At 44.5% G+C, this 15,707-nt stretch overlaps 1 protein-coding gene across 8 annotated transcripts in view; it reads right to left on the bottom strand.

The window, feature by feature from the left end:
* CLTCL1 (clathrin heavy chain like 1) overlaps positions 1 to 15,707 on the bottom strand; it is a 369,670-nt gene that overhangs the window by 134,738 nt on the left and 219,225 nt on the right. For 4 of the 8 annotated variants that reach the window (XM_085634408.1, XM_085634412.1, XM_085634406.1 and 1 more), the window contains exons 15-22: positions 14,074 to 14,199; positions 13,544 to 13,686; positions 12,188 to 12,422; positions 11,002 to 11,124; positions 8,554 to 8,702; positions 7,063 to 7,246; positions 5,967 to 6,159; positions 3,177 to 3,334 (exon numbers count right to left, since the gene is read on the bottom strand). In XM_085634408.1, the coding sequence (XP_085490534.1) occupies positions 3,177 to 3,334; positions 5,967 to 6,159; positions 7,063 to 7,246; positions 8,554 to 8,702; positions 11,002 to 11,124; positions 12,188 to 12,422; positions 13,544 to 13,686; positions 14,074 to 14,199 (1,311 nt within the window). The remainder of the gene's footprint in view (positions 1 to 3,176; positions 3,335 to 5,966; positions 6,160 to 7,062; positions 7,247 to 8,553; positions 8,703 to 11,001; positions 11,125 to 12,187; positions 12,423 to 13,543; positions 13,687 to 14,073; positions 14,200 to 15,707) is intronic. The other 4 variants (XM_085634409.1, XM_085634414.1, XM_085634407.1 and 1 more) reach the window with 1 other exon arrangement.

The following is a 15,707-nucleotide window of genomic DNA, read 5'->3' as shown; positions in this document are numbered from 1 at the left end:
GGTGTGTGCTTTCTGTGGGCGTCTTTGGGTACTGAAAGAAATTAGGTAGCTGTCTGAACTGGCTGACAAGGACCTTTGGGAGGAAGTGTGGAGTTGCTCTCAAAATCACTCTGTCCTTGCAAGTAAGACTCCTCTGTAGTCAGCCCTTGCAATTCACTAACTCTTCGCAGTGACACTATAGCTCCTATAAAGGTTGCATTTAGGATCAATTAATTGAGTTCTCCCCCAATACATTGGTATAAAGGGCTCTTTTATCAACAGAGTGAGCACTAAGTTTAAATTGCATGCAGGCTCGGGTCCTGTCCCCTCTGGTAAAGGTGAGTTTGCTCATTCAATGCCAGAACTCGATCGTCTACTACTTCCCTTGAACTCAGTGCTGCACCCAGAAACACCTTCTCCTGTTCTAGTAATGGGAATGTTTACTCCAGATTTATAGATATTAGTGTGTGAAGCATGTGTATTACTGTTTGGATGTCCTTCCGGAATTGTTGTTACAAGCTAGCCTTTACTAGTTACTCATACATGAATTCCTTCAAGCACTTTGTGAATACTATGGGTGCAGACTTTATCCCAAATGGCAATACTCTGAATTGATATTGTACTTTGTCCATAGCAAATCGGAGGAACTGCTTATCTTTGCTGCTCATTGGAATATGCAGGTAGGTGCCCGTGAGGTCAATAGAGGCCATGAAGTGTCCCTTCTTTAGTAGTGGAATGACCTCCTGCAATGAGGTCTTATTCAATCACTGTGTCTTTATGTTTTTGTTTAATAGTTGAAGGTCTGACATCGGTTTTAAGGATTTATCCTCATTTGGCACCAGGAGGTATGCAGTGTACATCTGCCCTTATTGACATGCTCTCTGGGTACCTTTTCTATAGCTTTCTTCTGCAAGAGTTCTTGCACATCTTGTTGAAAAGACTTCTTCCAAGACAACAACAAACTGCAATCATCCGAGCCCAACACCAGATGGCGATCTATGCACAAGTACATATTCTGCAGCTCATATGCCTCGAACAGAATTCTTCTCTGCTGTGCCTCTTTGTCTTTGGTTGCACTTTTGGTGGTCTTTTAATCAGTTTGATGCAATAGCAGATTCGTATAATGTTGATAATCCACTTGTCTGAGGCGATTGCTCCCTGCCTGGCAAGGAATCCCCTTATCGTGCCCACAATGGTGGTGCTGAAGGGGGGGCTGTGGGTGTGAGCGAGCCACTTAGCTGTGGACCCCAAGCCCATCTTGCCCTGCCACACAAAAAAGTTGCTGTGGTGTAGAGTGTTACTGTCTTTAAGTTGTGGCTCTTGCAAGCTTCCAGACTGGTTAAATGGAATCTGACGAGTGCCTGACTGAAAGGCGCCACTGTCCGATGGTCTTCTGGTTTGCAATGACCTCTCATAAAGGCACCTCAAATTCACAATGCACCAATTGATTTGGCAGTGTCATCTATTGATTTGTTGCAAGGCCTTGTCAATGTCTGGTACAAACAGGTGTTCCTCTGTGAATGGCATGCTGATGAAAGATGACTTGACTTTTGGTTCGAACCCCAAAACTCCGAAATAGGAAGGCATCCTCTGTGTTTTCTCCAGTACACATCGGTCTACTTGCAGTATCCGCAGCATGAGAACTGACTTGAGGCATGTCTGACATAATCCTGTCCTCCAGTAGGACTATTTTTGCCCCTTTCTGATACTGTTCTGGCAAATGGTGCATCACATCTTCAATTTCCTCCCAATTGCTGGTGGCCACACTGGTGAAAAAGTGTGCTAGAATTAGCAATCATCTACTGGATTGCTGCCATAGGTTCCATTTTTAGGTCGAGCTTAATGACCTGTTGTATATACTTAGTGCACTCGCTGCTTTTCATTTGCTAGTGGCCAATCCTTCCTCTTTGTTCCTCCTTTTTGTCTTTCGTTTCCTCCCACAGAGCAGGGATCAAGTACTGTATCTTTACGGATTTGTTGTTTATCAGTTCGTTTGGGGGACTATTTTTTAATTTCTTTCCTGCTTGTGTTACACTGAGTGCGTGTTCAGCTACAGACATGTAGACGGTGGAGTCTTCCAACTTAGAGATGAGGTCCCTCTTTTTGAATGCGTCCCATGTGAGGTCGCGTTTAGATAGATATGTATTGACCCCTGTCCCATGGGCATATAGGGTTGCCCTCGTTGAATATATATATATATATATATATATCTTCAGACAGAACTCCTTGCAGTCCTCAACATTCAGCCAGAGCCTCCACAGCACAGAGAGAGTCCGCAAGTATTTTTTCGATTCAAAAGTGCTTTATTTTAGTACACCATAAGTGCGAGCATGGACGGTCAACGCGTTTCGGCGACTGCCTTCAACTGGACCATATATATACACAAACTTGAGTGAGGTCTGCTTTTCCTATGACTATAACAGAGTAATGTCAGTATCGTTGTTTCAATCTAGTTTTCAACATTTTTGGCTGAAATGTGGTGCTGGCTTCGAAACCATCCGCGCTTAGATCTTTCTTTAGGCACAAGTAGCAAACTTCGTGACTGTTTTACTGTGCGAACTTGTGATGGCAACACGAACAAACTCTAAAGGGAGTGTTAACCATCTTGCACATTCTCTGGCCACATGATCAATTCTTTGACTGTAATTTTTCCCAATGGAAAACATGTCACATATGTATTCCCTCTGGTATTTTGTGTTTCAAACCGGCTCTCTCCCTCATGGTTTCCCTCGAGGATACATCGATGTATCTTCTGAATATTGAAGCTCCTCCTGTTCTGCTTCCAGACCCAATGGTGGGGGAAAAAATCTGAAAATGGGCACCACTCACAAGGGTTTCCAGGTATACTTATGAAAAATAGACTACGAAGAATTCTGGACCCAATCACTAGATCGTGGAATAATGCAGAGCATGTGAGATCAGAAAAGACTCACATTGCAAAATAAATTAAGTATATCAATGTAAAGCCTACTCAGTAAGAACAGACTTAAACAAAGCAAAAAAATATAAGTTTTTCCTTTACAGAAGTTTTTGCAGGTAGACACCAGGACTATCATACAACAAATATTTCTAAGCGTCACTTTCAAATGAATAACCTGTAAGGTTCTTAATCTATGAAAGGCAGAAAACACATATAGATCATGAATTACAGTGTGCTGAAGACAAAGCTGGTTAGGCTGTCACAAAACTCGAGGTACCTGCTGGATATGAGCATTGTTGGGTCCACTGACAAACTCCTGCAACTCTGCCAAGCGGTTGGTCTTTGCCAGAGCAAAGATGAGTTCGGTCTCCACGTAGGACTCTCTGGACTTTTTCCTTGCCATCTGCAAAAACTTAACCAGATCTTCCCAATTGCCTGCAGGAAAACACATTATTTAAATGTGAAAGTTACATTTGTTTACAACAACAAAAAAACACCATGGTGAGAAGATACACCAGCCCTATAAAAATCACCTAAATAGATATACTTCTTTCCCTGCAAGTTCAAATTTGATTTCCCCATGATAAACTCCGATAGGCAGAAAAACGGAGCGGAGGGCAATACTGTGAAAAGTCCTGGTGAGTAGAATTGGGATAAATTCATGGTGATCAAAACTGGAAAGAAATACTGGCATAAACAATTACAAAATCTGATGGCAAACAGAAGAGTAATTTATGTGTGGTATGCTGAACAACATTACATGAACAGCACGCTGAACTGTGATGAATTTATGCTGGGGAGACCAAAGACTTGATGCTGAGCAAAACTGTATCAAACTCGTGCTAGACAGAACTCTGATCAAATTACCAAGGGTAGGATTTTATAATTCATGATGGAAAGATTTGCATCCATTTATTTTGGGAAAATCGGAGGGTGTCCTGCGAAGGGAGAAAAAGTTGGAATTCATAACGCTCAGGGAACGGACGTCCAGGAGAAGGCTTAAGTATGCATTGAAAGGAGTCTTTAAAACCCTACTTTCTTTTAACTAATGTGAGAGGTCAAATGAGTTTCCACAAATAAATACTTTACAGAATTTGCAGCACTCTAGGTGTAAGCTTTTGGAGCATCTCCTTCAAGATAAAGACTCACCAGGAGGTACCAGTTGGATTCAGCTGCCTGTAATTCACTCACATACCCTTACATTTACAAAGAGTGGTCTTTTTATTACAATACGTGGATGTTAAAGCATCCATTTGGTGCCACTGAGGCATACTGGTCCACGTTACGGAAATGAATGCTTAATCATCTTCAAGTGGTATTCAGGTCACCTCTAACAAAGAAAAGGCAGCAGCTGCTGTGGCTAGAAGTCATGCTGGGTGCAGATACAGCATCAGAGAAGGTCACAGGAACACTGCATTTATGGATACTTGTTTGTTCTCTGCACCTCCCCTTTGTTTGTGACCCATTTGCTCTCGGGAAAGCTTACTGTGGAGAGCAGACAGGCAGTCTGCCCCACATGGGTACAGGTCAAAAGGCGAACGCTTTCACTAACGAGGCTCAGTGGAGAGGTCGATTGACATACACAGTGTCAGGACACTTTCAGTGTCCTAATACTAAAGCACAGGTCGACTGCTGAAAACAAAACAAACGACATGAAACACCTTCGGTAAATTTATATGACTGATCAACTCACTGGGATAACACTAGTTTAAGAAAGCTTGTCAAACTTCAGCCCACATGAAAAAGTATGAGTGCCTAAAAGTCTACGGAGACTACTGTGTAACTATGTGAGGAAACTTCTAGACCAAAGGACATATGGGAGCCCCTGAGATATTTCCTTCAGAATAGGGCGGCGGAAGCAGAGCAGGATGACACGAGTTAGGCGACATGAGGCGATGTGGTGGGCGACACGGGGCGGCGGTCTGGGAGAATGGAGGGAGGATGCACTAACATCTCAATGCGACTTTTAAGATATCGCTTAGGTATGATGGGTGAATGGCTTTGTGGTAGTTTTATAATTTGATGTGCTTTGTATTTTGGTTGGATTTGTGGGGAAGTGTTTTTTGGATTTTGCTAATCATTATATACGCATGATGATGATATGATCCATGCTTGCATTGTTGATGTGTATGTTTTTTTTTTTTGTCTATGCAAATAAAAATGTTATTTAAAAAAAAACTATGTGAGGAAACTGAAGCTGGCGGACAACACTCAGATTCTACGGCACAGATCCTCACTGATGACATATATATCTGAAACGTAGTCCAACATGTAATATGGCAAAGCACTACTTCAGAACGAAAAGATTTCAAGCTGGCTGGCTCAACTGGCGTGGGTGATGCCATGCGAGTTCTGTGTGTCCCTAATCAGCAAGGAATTACCAAAATTGATGCTGCCGCAGTCCTTGGGTAATAAGCTTAATCAGATGTTCTGTACGTTTAAGTAGTGAACTGAGCTAAGTGTGGGTCTGAATCATACAGGTTTATCAGTGGGATTACATTTTCGGTTGCATGGTATCAAACACAAAATACATGCCCCTAAATCACTACCCTCTAAACAAGTGAGACCAGGAGAACTAACATGAATAGCCACTTTAAGAATCAGGTCTCAATGAGATGCCTCTAATGGTATATTGTCTCTGGCACTACAGGTAGAGCAGAACGATGAAGAACTCAATAGCCAAAGAATGACAGGCTGCCTGAAAGTCGCGTGGGGCCCCAGATTTTTAGTGAAGCATTTGGAACTGTTTGCATGCAGAAGGGAGACTATCTGAGTGGTTTAATATAAATTAACAGAGACTCTAAGAAGAGTGACCGTAAACAAATGGAGTAAAAGGCAGTGACACTGATCCTTATGGGAGTAATGAAACACTGGCTGTGAAGTCTCACACAGTTCTGTTCTGTTTTAGGAGTAGGATAGGACAGCACATGGTGGAAGCCTGATATCATCTCTCCTAATTAGGCTAACTGCATGATAAGCCATAATCTGATTACAGTCTGCCAGGCACTGTCTGCTTGTTACCCAATAAGCTCATTATTGCAATCATGGAGCGCGCAGGACAGCTTACTGTTCTTGCTGGCAGCCTGAACCACCTCCATGTATGCTGAAGGATCATCCGCCTTTATGTAAGAGTCAATAGCTTCCTTCACAAGGTCTTTCTGGAGCTGTGCTCGCGCCAGCTGGCTCCACACCGCAGGCTCGTTGCACTTTTCAGCAAACTCATATGCGCGGTCCAGGTTTCCGATATGTTCAATGAGAACCTGGCAAAGTGGAAGACAACAGAAAGATTCACACATGTAGGCACCACACTAACCCTTCACCTAAACCTCCTTGCAGAGAGTCAGCTTGTACGAAATGGAAAGCACATAAAAAAAAATATTTGGCATAGTTTTCATAACTCTCACACAGAATAACAATTAATGTAATCTACAAACAGCTACTTTATGTGTGCATTTCATTCACAACCTGCAGGATTCATCTGCTGTCCCAAGTCTGTATAGACTAGACACTACTATACCTCAAAAATAATCAGTTTAACCAAGTAATTTATCTGGTCAGTACACTACAGACACATTAACAATTTCATTCTGGAAGTAATGCTTCACTTCCATCCTAAATGAGTGTTTTTTATGCCACGATAAGGATCTTATTGTACCCCAATAAATCTCAGACCTGCTGATCTACCTGTCCTGGGCTGTACCACTGCTACCACTCAGCACAGACAGGCCAGACCAGCCAAAGCACCCTGCTCATAAGCGGCAGCCCCTGCAAAGCGAACTCTCTACTTACAATGTACCTCAAGCCTGTAAATCCAACATGTTGGGGTTACTGGTACATTTCCTAGAACAGTTTAGAAAACGCAGCTGAAAACTGTATGTAAACAACATTCCAAATGCATTCTTCAGCTGCACAAACAATCCTAGTATAAACATACATGCAGAGAAAGTCTAGAGAGCTACAGGTTCTGAGAGAGACATCTGAAAAGAGGGAGAGAGTGGATCTCATCAGCCAATGGTTTCAGGGTCAGTTTTCAACTAAAAGGTATATTTTGGTTCTAAACACTATCAGCGATAGTGTTTGACAAGTGCAGGAGGTTAGCCTTTCATGCCACATTTCTCATTGAAAGGTTTTTTATACTTCCAGTATCTATTCCTTGTGCTCACCTGTATGGCAGATGTGTTGACATCAAACTTGCGGAAGATTGCAAAGGCCTCCTCAAACAGCTCATTACTGATGGCGATGTTAGCGATATCAGGGGCATCATAGTTGTCCAGGCGGTTGATGTACTCCATCACACGGGTGCGGTCTGCTTTGATTGCGGTCAAGATCAGAAGGTTCTGCAGGTTTCTGAGAACAGAAAAATTTACAAAATTAAACCTCAGTAACAGAAAACAGAACTGGCAACCCAGGAAGGATACAGAAACAACAGAGAAGAACATGGAAAGAGACTATCCAACATCAAGCTTATCAGCAAGGAAACTCACCGATACTCCCTAACGCAGCAGTCATATGGTAAATGCCCATCTTTTAAAGATGAAAGCATCCAAGCACAGCTGCCAAGAGGCCCCATATTTGAGAGACAATCTTTGGCCAGCTCGGACTTTTTTACAAACCACACTTTGCATGCGGAGATTTTAATGGACCTGCGTACAAGTAAAAGGAAACTTGCAGCCACAACGTAATGGATATTAAGCCAAGCCTAGGTGGCACAGCCACACTTGTTATGTCGAAGGACACATCTCTGGAAAATATCAGCAGACACACAGCAGTACAGCCATGAGGGAGGCAGGTAAACAAAGCAAACAGCACCTTCTGCAAATGCTTCCATTGGAGGGAAGAAAGTAAGGATAAAGACAATTATCAAACAAGGCAGAAGAGAACGGTGCTTCCCCACTTCAGAGAAAATGGACTACTCTTGAAAAATAAAATCAAGACAGCAATGCCCCATATGCTGAAATGTGGCATGAGAAACTGTAAAACTCGTGTTCTGAAACATGGGAGAAGGTCAGCACTAACTGGAAGCTCTGGTTCAGGAAGGAGTAGACGAGAAGGAACTAGTTATATATTCTAAAGAGAGCAGGAACAAATTACTTTTCCCAGACTCTTGATCAGACACAAATACATACTTGCCACATTTTCCAATGGGGGAATGGAGAAGATGGCGTTGTTGCAAGTTCTAGGGAGGGCAATTAGGAGCCCCATGTTCTAGGAGAAAGAACTAGCCCCATGTTTGAGATTGAGCAGAAGATGAACTTATCCATACTATCAATCAGTTTACAAAACAAGCCTTCTATTCTACACAACAGTAGAGATTGCACAGACCTCAGAGAGTAAAGGACAGTATATCATGTGTAAGAGAGGAACACATCACATGGAGCTTGTGCACACGGGAATAGAAATCCACTCCAGTCTTACGCAGCACAGCAGAGATCTTCTGCTCTTTAAATAAGAACACCACCAATTGTCATGAGGGCATGTGTGAGGTTATGTTTAGCTTCAGCAAGAAAGAGGCCCAATCAGGGCATTAGGACATTAGAGGTTTACAAGAGCATGAACTCTTGGTAGCAGCTTCTACTTGAGCTGCCATCCTCATTTTTCTCCACAACTCAACCTGCAGCCTCACCCTCAACCAACAGAGGGAGTTCCCAGCTTACCTGTGTTCACTGAACACAGAGTTCTCCAGCACAATCTTCTCCAGCAGCTCAATCAGCTCATTGGGCAGGTCAGCAGTCATGAAGGCTTTCACTGTGACCGACACCTCCTCAGGGTCCTGAGTCTCCGATAGGGCTGTCTGCACCACCTGCTTTCAGAGGCAGAAAGAGGAACCTCAGACATGGGTTCATGCATCCACTGTATCTGCCCACACCCTGGTCCACATGAAAGAGCGCCAAGGCTGGAGGCCTCAGTTAACGTAGCGACTAACTCAGCAGTGTAAAGGGGTGTAAGGCTGGTGGGCTCAATGAATGCAGTGTAAAGAGGCCCAAGGCGCAGGACTCAGCTAGCGTAGCGACTAACTCAGCAGTGCAAAGGGGTGTAAGGCTGGTGGGGTCAATGAATGCAGTGTAAAGAGGCCCAAGGCTGGAGGCCTCAGCTAACGTAGCGACTAACTCAGCAGTGCAAAGGGGTGTAAGGCTGGTGGGCTCAATGAATACAGTGTAAAGAGGCCCAAGGCAGGAGACCTCAGCTAACGTAGCGACTAACTCAGCAGTGCAAAGGGGTGTAAGGCTGGTGGGGTCAATGACTGCAGTGTAAAGAGGCCCAAGGCTGGAGGCCTCAGCTAGCGTAGCGACTAACTCAGCAGTGTAAAGGGGTGTAAGGCTGGTGGGGTCAATGACTGCAGTGTAAAGAGGCTCAAGGCTGGAGGCCTCAGCTAGCGTAGCGACTAACTCAGCAGTGCAAAGGGGTGTAAGGCTGGTGGGCTCAATGACTGCAGTGTAAAGAGGCCCAAGGCTGGAGGCCTCAGCTAGCGTAGCGACTAACTCAGCAGTGCAAAGGGGTGTAAGGCTGGTGGGCTCAATGACTGCAGTGTAAAGAGGCCCAAGGCTGGAGGCCTCAGCTAGCGTAACGACTAACTCAGCAGTGCAAAGGGGTGTAAGGCTGGTGGGCTCAATGACTGCAGTGTAAAGAGGCTCAAGGCTGGAGGCCTCAGCTAGAGTAGCGACTAACTCAGCAGTGTAAAGGGGTGTAAAGCAGGTGGGGTCAATGAATGCAGTGTAAAGAGGCCCAAGGCGGATTTTTTCAGTGAATGTGGACAATGGCTCAGAAGTGTACAGATGTGCAAGGCCTTTGGCCTCCATGAACATGGACAATGACTCCGGAGAATACAGAGGTACAAGGCTGGTTGTCTATGTGAATGTGTACAGTGACTCAGATAGGTGCAGGGCAAGTGGCTTCTGTGAATGTGGGGGTTAAAAACTTTCACACTCCATGGCTCAGAAGTGTGCAGAGCTGCAAGGCCGGTGGTCTCCATGAACGTGGACGATAACTCGGGAGCTGAGGTGCAAGGCTGGTGGCCTCTGTGCATGTAGACAATGACTAAGCAGCGTACAAGAGCACAAGGCTAGGAGCCTCCGTAAATGTGGACAATGACTCAGCAGTGTACAGAGGTGTAAGGCTGGTGGCCTCCGTGAATGCAGGCAATGGCTCAAGATCGTAGAAAGGTGCAACGCTGGTGGCTTCGGAAAATGTGCGAAATCATTCGCAGAATAAAATGGCGCAAGACGAGTTATTTCAGAGAATGTGGACAATGACTCAGCAGTATAAACGGGAGCAAGGCTGGTGAACTCAGTGAATGTGGATACTGACTTAGCAGCGTAGAGGTGCAAGCCTGGTGCCTTAGTGAACATGGACATTCTTTCAGCAGGGTAAAGAGGTGCACACCTGGGAGTCTCTGTGAACGTGGACACCACCTTGGCAGGACAAGATTTGTATGTAAATATAACACAGGCAGCAGACTGATGTTCCTGGAAACCAAGGCTTGTTTGCACACTTGACACATACTGCACCGGTAGACTCACCTCACGATGAATCCCACAGGTGTGGTTTTAAACAGGTTTGTTCAGACGCCACGCAATTCCTTTGTGGTCTATTTCCAAACACAGCCAACCAGAGATAAAAAGTGGATGCTGGGAGAAGCTTTGATTTGGTGAGTCGCCAATAGTTTGTTACATATACTTATGTAGCGCTGAAATATTCTGCTGTGGCTCTTCAAGGGCTTTGACATTAACTGGGTTATAAAGTGCATTTTGAAACCTGAAACTAATTTCGAAGCCCTGAGAAACCACTTAATATATAAACATCCACTACTCTTGGTTAAGGGAGGATTATTCTTATAGAAACCAAGTTTATATTTTGAACAATGTCAATGTGTTGCTTTTCAGGGCTTGGTCTTTAAATGATACATTTTAATACCCATCCCACTGTTTAAATTACGGTGCATATAGAAGTACTCCATGCATCGGCATCAATAGGAAGCCCCGACCACACAGACCCAGCTATGGCACCAACCCTGTGTAGTACGCATTTAGTGTTGCATTATGTTTACACGCTCCTGTGCAGCCAGACGCTTACTACCCCTGAGCACAGTGGCTGCAGCACATTACCTGATCGATGAGCTGCCTCCGGAACGGGTTGCTCTCCTCCAGGACATTTGCCCAGAGTTCTGGGTCTTTCCGCCTCACCAAGTAGCGTGCTTCACTCTTAAACAGCGAGTTCTCATTGCAAACCTATAGAAAGGCAAGAAAAGAATAAAGACAAACTGTGAAGATAGGTTCAAACTGGGCTCCGGTATCCACGCCGGACACAGACGGCAGTACTGACCAAGGCCGTTCCATCTGGGGCACATAGTGAACATAACAAGCAAAGCACACACAGATGAAGTCTCTAGGCACATGGGTCTTCATGCTTCTGGGAGGTGGCAGACTGACAAACTAGGTATGATCCTTCTTGTTGGTACCATACAAGACATGGTTCCATAGATTTGCTTGATTACTTTTCCATTTACAATTTGCTTAGGTGGTTTTAATTGTATAAGCAGGTTCAAAGATGCATGCCAAAATTACTTCTCCATTTCAGCAACCAACTCCCAGCCACTAAAGTAGGTGATTCTACGTAAGCACATACAACCTAGCACCAACAAGGAGTAAAGAACAGGGTCAGTGTAGTGGTTGGTTGCTGATTGAAGATTGCGAATTACAAGGAAGGGCTGTTGATTGTAGGGATGTGGGAATGAGTGTGTTGGTGGTGCCGGGGATAATTCTATTTCTTCTTATCGTGATTGTGGGTCTTTCGATGGACGAGTGTCAAGACCTTGCAAACCGCTAAGGCGGAAGGGAGATTTTGTGTGTAGTTGGATTGATTTGTGGGAAATCTCCTTTTGTTTCAGGGCAGTTCCTTGTGCATTTTCAGTGTGGGTTGGGAATGTGCCATGGAGTTTGTCTGTTTTTCATCTGGTCTTACCCTTTGTGTAAGGTGTCAGTGTGTTGAGGTTGTGGTGTTTGTGGATGTGAATTATGTTCTTAGGAAGGAAAGGGGGGGGGGGGGGTGTTATTTACTTAGGTGTGGTAATACTGTTAGGTAATAGCTGTTCAGGAATGTTAGCTATGTATTAGAATGATCGCTATATATTGGAATGTGACCAGTGGGTCTCATGCTGGTTGTTTTTAGAGTGCTGTTTTGACCGTTGCTTCTGGTGCCTGGCTTTGGGTGTCATACTGTTTGCTGCTGAATAAACTTCTATGCAATCCACATATTCAAGTGTCCAGGTCCGGTTCCTTACAGTCCGCTCACCTTAATCAACTCGAGGTCACACTGTCCCCGCTCATAAGCCACACAGGCCAGGTGGGGGTCGCGTTTCTCGCAGTACTTGCCCACGACGCGGCTATCATAGAAGGGATTTTCCCGCAGGAAGCGCTCAGGGTTGTTGTTGCTGTCAATGTAAATTTTCGCCAGGGCATTGTGTGTGGCAGGCTCCTCGCAGCCCTCGTGTATCCGGGACTCTAGCCAGGGCAATAGGAGCTTCAGCCTAAAGAGCAAATGAAAGGAGCATGTTACAGTGCGTGCACTATTAGAATTCTCCCGGAATGCAAGACAGAATGTATGAAGAAAAGAAGAAAAAAAACAGCACAGCATGCCGAAAGGAGTGAAGATATTGCTCAGTGAGTACATTGCAATGGTTTGCTTTTTTTAAAATATTTATTATTTTGCTTTTACATGCACTTAATAAGACATAGCTAGTGTCTCTGGGTTTCAGCAAGTTGAAAAGATGCACAAACAATTGATGGCACATACAGGTACCAAAATGGCAGGATTAGGGTGGAGAGGTTACATTCTGGCAGGAGTCTTAACCGGTCCTCTTGCTTTTGCCTCGTCGTTGCGGGAGAATAGGAAGAGGTAGGGAACTAGCATGAGGGCAGGCAATGAAACTGGGACCAGAGGTGTGTGTTTTGTAAAGCTATATGAGGCTTGTACCAAAGAAGGATTTGGGAGAGGATTACTGTTGATCAAATTATTTTAGGTTGTGTTCTGAAGATCAAAGAGCTGGACAGGGATCGGCTGCTGTAGAGGCGAGAGACAGCAGGTCCAAACGACCAACCTTAGATAAGAATAGTTTGGTAGTGGCACAAACTGTGAAACACCAGCCAATGTAGAGTTGGTTTAGGGGTAGACAGTAGGGCAGTTGTGTTAGACCCTGTGGGGTGCTTAAGCAAGAGGTTAGGTTGCTGTGTGGATATCTGGGTTTAGCTGAAGAAAGGGTGTACGGATGTTACAAAGTTTATTTAAAATCAGCCAGCGATTAAATGGCAAACAGTCTCCTTCTATACCTCCCCTGAGACATATGGAAGCCACCAAATATGCACCCAAGTGAATTTGTGCTATTATCAAATCAAATGAATAGAACAGGCATTCAAAGACGATATTTCCCCCCATTTTTCAGCCCCACAGCACACCTTTAGGATACTTCCATTTTAAGGTGCCCGCCCATTACTCTCATGCTAGTAATAAGGTCGCAGTCAAGCACTGTAGGCTCCAGAGTGCGTGCCACAGTAGTAGTTGTGCATTCAAAAGCATTACAAAGTGTTTGCTTGAACTGCAGCAGGATGGGAAAGGGGTCAGAGTCAGCCAAAGTCACTTGCATGCAAATACCTGTTTCTTTTTTCCACTTCAGCCACTAGCTCATCTGTCGAGAACTGACCCCGAACAATCATGATCAGATTCTTGATGACGTCTTCAGAACAATCCACATCAAGGAGACCCCCGATGACTGCTGGGATACGGCTGGGGTTCACCTGCAAGAGGAAAGGCAGAGCTTTGCAAGCAAGGACATAAAAGGAGAATGAAAAGCATTTCTTGCAGCTCACTCAGGGATGGTTTGGACGTGCGCTCTTGGGATTTAAGAACTAGAAGGGTTGCCTGGTCCCACCTGGAAAGGCACAAAGGTCACCACTCTTGCACCCTCATTGAGAGAGAATCCCTCTTTTGGGCTACACAGGCATTACGCACCTCGCTCTTAAACACTACTATGCACATGGCCATGACTCTCTTAAAGAAGTGGGATGGGCTTTTGTACTAAGTCTTGCAGCCAGTGGTCGCTCTTTCACACTCACATGGATACGCTTCCCTCACTGCCACTAAACATCCCAAGAATGAAGAGACATGTAGGATCCCAGACTCACCTTCTGAACGTAGATCTCGATGTACTTCTGCAGGTTGTTACGGTACAGATACAGCACCAGGTCGTGGACGAAGTCAAACCTGTCGCAGACAATGATCAGAGGGAGCTGGTCTGTTAACTTGGCCTCCTGAACAGTCCCAGGGAGAAGGAAAGAGAAGATTATGGCAGCAGCAGCACAGCTTGTACTGCTTCACGCATGCAATCACGCCCAGAGACTGGGGCCTCCGAGGTTCTCTTGTGGACCTTAATAACAAGAACACTACAGAAAATCCCAGGCATTTCGATGGAGCGCCTTCATGTGAAAAGACCCTTATCCCAAGAGCCTGTAACGGCCTCTAAAAGAGAAAAAGAAAGTCTGAGCAAAAGGCTGGGCTTGCCAGAGATCTAGGAGAAAGTCTTGGCTTTTCTCTCAAAAGGTTGCTTACCTCGGATTACCAGTTCCAAGTCTACATGAAACATGCTCCTAACGATTACAAATCACAGATGACTAACACCTGCAGGAAACTAGTTCAAGGCTAGCAAGCCCATAATGAGTGGGCTGAAGACTCGGGGATTTTAAGTGATATTCAATACGGATTTCGCAAGGGTATGGGGACAGTGGACCAGAGCCTCAATTTAAATCTTTTAATTAATAAGTATACGACAGCAAAAAGGGGCAATTTATATTTAGCCTTCGTCGATTTATCATCAGCATTCGACTGTCGTCCATGACAAGCTATGGGCAATCCTAGAAGACTTAGGTGTGGATATTCCCCTAATTTCTTTTCTTAAACAGCTCTACGCAGGGGCCAAGGCAAGGGTGAGGTACGGGACTGAGGGTCAATGTACTACTGATTTTAGGATTGGAAAGGGAGTGAGACAGGGCTGTGTTCTCGCTCCCTTCCTTTTTAATCTTTATATTAATGGTTTAGGTAAACATTTAGTACACAATTGTATTGACCTTCCTCAAATAGATTCTAGACCCATTCCGGCTCTACTATATGCTGATGAAGCCGTGTTAATGGCCCGTACTCCCCTTGCCCAACAACGTGTCGTCACTGCTTTTGAGAAGTATATGTCCAATCTGGGACTCACCATTAATGTTACTAAAACATTTGCTATGTTTTGCGGCATTAGTCAGAGTAGGATCCCTAAGACCATCTTTGTATATGACAAACCTATAGAGTACACTAAATCATTTGCCTATCTGGGCATTTTATTTGATAACAAATTGAGTTGGCATCAAGCTGTGAAAGCTAGGAGGATCCTGTTCGCTAGAACAGTGACTGCCCTACATAATTTTAGTAAAATGTTGGGCAAAAGGCCCCCACATGAATTGCTAAAAATTTATAATGCCAAATGCGTCTCTGTTGCCACCTATGGAGCAGGTGTCTGGGGGGGTTGTTGATGTCACTATTTTACAGATGGTGGAAAATAAATTTTTAAGGTTATTGGCGGTTCCAGAGTCCATCTCAACTTACTCATGCCACGTAGAACTAGGAATTGGTTATCTAGAAGACATTATTAAAATACAACCAATACTCTAGTGGCACAGGATTTGGACCTCGGATAATCTGGCTCTGAACCGTTCCATAATCCTTGACCTTTTAAATTTGGAAGGGGTCTTAAAGATCAGTTGGCTAACATATATCAAAT

Source organism: Triturus cristatus, chromosome 11, assembly GCF_964204655.1.
Source record: "Triturus cristatus chromosome 11, aTriCri1.1, whole genome shotgun sequence".
Classification (NCBI taxonomy): domain Eukaryota; kingdom Metazoa; phylum Chordata; class Amphibia; order Caudata; family Salamandridae; genus Triturus; species Triturus cristatus.
This window is presented reverse-complemented; position numbering and strand designations above follow the sequence as displayed.